This window comes from Drosophila willistoni (genome assembly GCF_018902025.1).
Source record: "Drosophila willistoni isolate 14030-0811.24 chromosome 2L unlocalized genomic scaffold, UCI_dwil_1.1 Seg168, whole genome shotgun sequence".
NCBI lineage: Eukaryota > Metazoa > Arthropoda > Insecta > Diptera > Drosophilidae > Drosophila > Drosophila willistoni.
The window spans coordinates 3,191,425-3,198,459 of NW_025814047.1; the positions used below are offsets into that span (position 1 = coordinate 3,191,425).

At 37.3% G+C, this 7,035-nt stretch overlaps 1 protein-coding gene across 1 annotated transcript; it reads right to left on the reverse strand.

Annotated features, from left to right (window-relative positions):
- Positions 1–251: 251 nt before the first annotated feature.
- Positions 252–7,010, reverse strand: LOC6640970 (leucine-rich repeats and immunoglobulin-like domains protein 3). The gene is made up of 8 exons (XM_002063653.4): positions 6,039–7,010; positions 4,462–4,533; positions 4,198–4,407; positions 3,989–4,132; positions 3,084–3,919; positions 2,663–3,025; positions 2,328–2,600; positions 252–2,264 (listed from the first exon to the last, which is right to left on the reverse strand). Exons 1-8 carry the CDS (start codon positions 7,001–7,003, stop codon positions 1,135–1,137), a joined length of 3,993 nt encoding a protein of 1,330 aa, XP_002063689.2. The 5' UTR covers positions 7,004–7,010; the 3' UTR covers positions 252–1,134.
- Between the last annotated feature and the right edge of the window lie 25 nt (positions 7,011–7,035).

The following is a 7,035-nucleotide window of genomic DNA, read 5'->3' on the forward strand; positions in this document are numbered from 1 at the left end:
AATAAACATTCTTTAACCCTTAATACGTTTTTGCAGAAGGGAGACTGTGTGAAACTTCACTTTTGTTATCGGATTAAATATAAATATATCGAATATAACTTCTTTAATATTTTAAACTAAATGTTTAAGGCTTTAAAATTTCGGCTCTCCTCCAATTTCACATCAAGTGTAAATCAGCGATTGTTAAATATATCTGTTAATCCTCTTCATAATTTATATAATGCATTTTGTTTTATTTATTTTTGTTTTTTTATTAACATTTCGACTTCATTGTACATATATCAATATTTCATTAAATATATATTTTATATAGTATTTATCAAGGCCAATTTGGGTAAGGCAAATCAATTTCAATTCAATTTCAAATACAAAGAGAAAAAAAAATAACGTATTTCCATATTATACGAAGCAAACAAAAGATAATAATTTCAATAATTCATTAAATTCACATAAATTAGAAATTTGCAAAAAAAAAATTTTATGATTTATAGCCGCATTTTTGGCAATATTAGTTTTTAGTCGGGTGTCGGGTCGGCTTAGATATTAATTAAACTTAAGTCGTACATATATATGTGTGATTGAGGGTGGGTGTGTGTGTGCATGTTATATACAGTTGTGAATTGGGGGGAGGATTATAAATGTTACGCTTAAAACTCGAAATCAAAAAATAATAAATAATATCACAAGCGAAACAAAATTCTAAATCTACAATATAAATTATTCTTTAGCTATTCTCGTCCAACAATTTTAATTTCAATTTCGATTCCAATTTTAATTTCAATCAATTGTTGGCCCTGCGAATATCCAATTTTTGTCCCATCTTCGAATTAATTAATGTAGATCCACAATATTAATTTTAGAAATTACGAAGACACTGGTATGTTAATGTTATCATTCCTTTCTACATTATAAAGCCGCCTTCAGTGGCAAATTAAGATATATATATGTAAAAAAAAAAGGAAAACTACTATTTAAAACAGTCTTTGTTCATATTTTGTTTTTGTTTTTGGGTGGTGGAGGCGGGTGTTTTGGGGGCGTAGCCAACAGTGTGGCTAACACACAGTTTTTGGTATTTTTTTCATCAATTTGGTTTAGCCAGGTGGTTTCACTTCCTTCCTTTCTCACTCTCTCTCTCTAAATGTCCACTGGAGTGGACTGCTGAATGGGATTGTAGCTTGTGGTGGCACTTGAGTTACATTTGCGAGGTACCACTGCCACGCCCCCATTGCGACCGCTGACTCCGCCGGCACCGCCACCACCATCATAATTATGATTGTTATTTTGCAGGAATTGTTGCTGCTCCGGTGATGAATGATTCAATTCATACAACTCCATGTCATCGTATTCGGAGATGCCCAATGCACGAGTTGGGGCATATTGCAAATCATTGTCCTCCGCATCGTCATCATCATCATCATCATTATGGTGATTATGATGTCCTGGCCTGGGCATGGCAACAACAAAATCCTCAAGACTACGTTTGACAGCCGCATCAGATCCTGTACCCGAATCCTTGCTAGACAAATGATCTTGTTGTGTATCCAAATCCGAATGATGCAAATAATTCAAAGTCAGACCTTGCTCCAGGCAACGCTGTTCATACGATGGTGTGGTCGTCACTATCAGACGACTGTGTCCCTCTGGCCCTTCCTGACCCTGATCACCCTGAAGATCGGCCAAGCTACGCGGACGCGTGGCAGCTGCTTGTTGCAGCGGCAGACCATCCAGAACCAATTGTGATTGATGTCCACGTAATAACTGTGTACGATTTAGGGTAGTCAATTGGGTCTGATCGATATCCAGTGTATGCTGGCTAGCTTGTACCCGACTGGCGGCCAATAGTTTCCTCTTTTGATAACGCAATGTACACCAAATGATACAACAATCAACCAGGACACAAATCACAGTCAATCCAATTATGCCCAACAAGAGAACATCCCAATTGTAGTTCTCCTTCACGACCACCAGCTCAGATTGCAGTGTAAATGTACGCGAATTATCTGTAATCTCACAACGATAATGTCCCGCATCATTGGATTGGGCATTCACGATGACCAACAACTCCTTACTGCTCGTAAAGTAATAACGTTCAGCGTCCGGTGTATTGGGTGAAATGTGTATGGGCTTATTCTCCTTGAACCACTCACGATGTGGTTGCTCCAACTCCAATTCGGCATTGGCCACTTCACTCAGACATTCTAGAACACAAGTGCGTCCAACTACCACTTCCTGATATACCATAGGTATGGCCGGTTGGGGTTTATCTAAAATTAAAAAGGAGTTTAGATAAAAATCACTTGGAATTAATCTCTTTGCGTTAGACTTACCACTGACTATAAGGGTAGCATTGACATTAATCTCCCCCGCAGCATTCTCTGCCGTGCATGTGTATATCCCTGAATCACTTGGCTTGGCATTGATAATGAGGAAAGCATCCTCCACCCTTTGCAAACGACGTTCGGTGGCCGCTGACAAATCCCCAGCAAATTTACGCAAAGCAATCTGTGGCATCGGATCACCGCTTGCTGAGCATACCAAACGAGCTGTTTCCCCAGCATCCAATGTCAGATTCGAGGGCACATGCAAAAAGCTCGGATGTACTGGAAAAGAGAGATTGTTTATTAGATGTTTTCCCTTAATAGAGTCGTGTATCTTCACTTACTTCCTATAGAGATCTTGAATTTCTGGGCATAAGTTGTACCAAATGCATTGGACACTACACACTGATAACGTCCGGCACTCTCATACGTAACATTGGTCAAACGCAAGTAACCATAGATTGTGGTTTGATTTGTACTCTGATCATGATGTATCTTAGTCTCTGTGGTGGCTCCATCATGGCCCACACCCAATGGACGTTCCTGAACATGTTGATTATCGTGACGCCATTTAATTTTTAGCTCATCAGTGGCAGCCAAAGACGCAGCAGCAGGTGAGGTGGCAATGCATTCCAGTGTAAGATTAGCTCCCTTTACAGCCAACATATTGCTTGGCTCTTCAATTACTTTGGGTTTGGGAGATTCAGCTAAACGAAGAGATGGGTTAGTAAAGCAAAAGAGATTACTCTTTTATTTTCTACTTACCACACTTTAATTCTGCATTGGTTAAACTAAATAATGGACGATCTAAAAGATGCTCCGGATAACCACAGACTACATTGGCCAGCATCTGTTGGGACTGTTCAGCAAAACGGGTCTGATACCATTGACGGAACCACATCAACTCACAGTCACAAATGAAATTCAACGACTTGAAGATGAGTTTTTGCAAACGTATCATATGTTCAAACGCATACGGTTGTATGCTGGCCAAGGCATTCTGTCCCAGATTCAGTAACTCCAAACTGCTCAATCCACTCAAAGCTTTTGAACTAATCTGCTTAAGATTATTGCCATGCAAGTCCAGACGTCTCAATTTCCGCAAACCCTTGAAAGGGGCAATCGCCGTTTGATCTTCAATGATCCAGGCCAAAAGATTTCGTCTCAAATTCAATTCTTCCAAATTTTTAACACAATCGAATGTATTATCCGGCAGATATTGTAATTTATTATGGGCCAAATTCAATGATTTTAAACGTTGTTGACACTCCAAATGCCCTGACTTGAACTCGCTTATGGCATTATGTGATAGATCTAGAGATTCCAGCGACTGAGTAAACTCCCAAGTGTCCAAATCAATGCGAGATATGGAATTATTTGAAAGACTCAGATGATGCAACTTGGTTAGATTAAAGAAACCCTGACGTGAGAGTGAACTAATATCATTGTGATCCAATTCAATGCTCTCAATATTTCTCATCACATGAAAAACGCCATCCTGCAATGCTCTAATCTTGTTGGCCTTAAGCTGAAGTTTTTGTAGCGACAAAAGGCCACGAAATGTTGACCAATTGATTTCCAAATGATTATAACTCAAAGCACTGTGTTTAAGAGACAAAAGAATTGGGTTAAAAAACATATTGTTCAGGATATAGATTGATTTTACTTACAGTTTCTTTAGTCTAGTTAGATTCTGAAATACGCCCAATGGAAGGCTAGTCAAACGATTGTTATTCAATTCCAAATCCGTCAAATTATGCAAGACTTCAAAAGCCTGCTCAGCCACACTGGCTATATCATTGCCATTGAGTATTCTAGCAGATACAATAGGAATTAACATAACTATATACATATATTTCTCATGTAATCTTAAACTTACAAATGTCCCAAACGATTTAAAGAGGGAAATGAATTGGCCTCTATGGTAATCAATCGATTTCTGCTAAGATCCAATGTCTTTAGCATAGGCAAAACAGATAAAGCTTCAATAGAAATCCTTTCAATCCCATTGTTGGATAAAATCAAGTGCTTTAAGGCCGAGAGACCAACAAATTTTGGCATTACTGTTAACTGATTTCGCTTTAGTGTCCTGAAATAGCAAATGTTATTCAAGTCCCATGGCTTTGTTTTAGTTTTTACTTACAGTTTAATTAAACTTGGCAAATTGCGTATCTCCAAGACGCTTGTGTCGTTCAATTTGTTATTGGCCAAATGCCTAGAAGGAAATTAAATATATATACATATATATATAGTAATGATCTGAACAATGGTGTTTGCAATTAATTTGCCCTTTAAGTGCAAATTGGGGCATTATTTAGTGATGCATGGCCAAACAGATAAAGACCAAACAGTATTTTTGCATAATATTATTTTCGCTTTTCTTGTTTTTTGTTGTTGTTGTACATTTTTGCTATGCATTACATTGATTAAAAGCTTCATGATAAAATCGCAAGCCCCTCTGCCCTCTGCTGCTTAGTGCAAAAGAAAAGCATAAGAGGAAACGTCAAAGACGAGGGTTGTAGTACTCTACAATTTGGGTTTATGCCTCTTATCTAGGGGTTGATTCGATTCCGACTATTACTCCCCTACTCCACTAATTTTTAGCTATTGCTGTTTTTAGTTTTCGCCACAGTGGTTTAACAGTTGATCGAAAAGTTTCTCAAAGTTTTATAGTTCCTATTGAGTTAATGAACAATTAAACAGTTTAATATAATGATCTAGATCCGAAATTTTTATTTATAAATTCAAATTAAAAACCAATATGCTTTTATTTTGCATCTAGAGTCGGGAATATCGAAACTTTCATGAAGGTTCGACCAAAAACCAGAGAAATTATAGAACTATATCAGTCCCATTTCTTGTGAAATTTAAATTCTAGTTATAATGGAATTCTATTTAAATATTTACTTATGTCTCCAATAACTTCTAATATAAATATTAAATGTTTTATAATAATTTCCCTATTAAATAATCTGTAATACAATTTTTTTCAAGATCTCCCTAAAAATTGACTCACTATTTAATCAGTTATTAGATCTTATTAAAATAAGTTTTTGATATGATATATCACTTTATTTTATTAAAAAGGAACAAAGAACTGTTATTTGGCATCCTATTTCATAATTTACTAATAATGCTAACAAAAAGTTTCAACTTCAATTACTGCAGATTGCTAGGTAAAAATAAATATATTGTGAAGGAATTGAACTAAATATAACAATATTTTTCAAGACAATCTTTTCTTTTCTATGTACATATGTAGTTCTAATAAATTCAATGTATAGTCTTATTCAGGTCTATTCTCAATTTCGAATCGTTTTTAAAAGTAAATAGGTTTCATTTTGAATTTTAATTAAAATATTTCCGATACACCGTCTGAGAAAGAAACGATTTTATAATAAATCAAGTGAAGTGAGTATAATTTGACTATATATAAATTCCAATTTTGACAATAATTCTCAATAGAACCCCTGAAAGGGACTGATAAACATCTCACATTCTTTTTAAGAATACTAATTACTTATCAATCGAATACTAACGTAACAAAAACCTAAACAAAAGTCCTCGGAAAGCCAAAATTTTAGTTTTAGGAGGACATTTCTTACTACATTTTCTGTTGACAGTTGGACCACAGTAGAGTGGCAAGTTTAATGCTAACCCCCTGTCGATTGAGACATCCCCCAATTATTTTATTTATTTATTTTTTTTTTTGGGACTTACAGTGTTTGCACATAGTTGGGTAGAATGGGCACACGCTCCAAATGCAATTTATCACAATCGAAAAATATATTCAGGCACTTGCACTCTTTGGGACAATTGATGTTGTTGTTGTTGTTGTTGCCGATGGATTTGGCATTAGATGCTGCCGCAGCAGCTGCCAAAGCCTTTTCCGCCTGCTCATATTGGCCACCATCGTCGGCCACAAAGCCATTCGTTTCCAATGAGGCCGATTGTAGGGATGAGGCGGCAGCATGGGATTTGGATGACGAGGCCACTGCATGAGAGAATTCCAATGGAATATGCAAAGAGGCGAAATCCTCATTATCGATATCACCGCCGCCGCCATTGTCTGCAGATTCATCATCGTCGAGTGGTAGAAAATGTTGACGTTTGGCTAATGTCAGGGCCGGAGATCCTGCTCCTAGTCCTCCGCCACCGCCACCACTCTTTGCCAGCATGGCAAACAGTTGTTGTTGGGGTAGTTGATGATTGTAGGTGGCGCCTCCTGATTTCAAAAGTTCAGTCAACGGTGGAGAAGCTCCAAGGCCTCCGCCACCGCCTCGACCACCAGCATCTGTTGTTGGCAAGCTCTGACAAATTGTTGTTGCTGTTATCAGTAGAATGTACGTAATTAGCAGCAATTTATTGATTTTATTGAAATCATTGGTTGTTGGCATTGTTGTAGTAGTATAATTGCAATTATCATTATGACGACTTGTCGCAATTGTTGTTGTTGTTGTTGCGTCGCTGCCGCATCGCCGTCGCCGTCGCCGCCGTCGCCAATTGGTACTCAGCGAAGCGAGGCCTGACATAAACATTATAAATTTACTATTATTCCTCTTATTGTTGCTGATGATGTTGTTTTTGTTTTTTTTACTGCTACTGCCGCTCCATATTCGTTGGTTATTATTTATTTTGTTGGTCTCCTTGTCACCGCGTTTTAATTTTATGTCCAAAACGTGCATCTCGTTGCGCTTTTTGTTTGTTTTATGCTTGA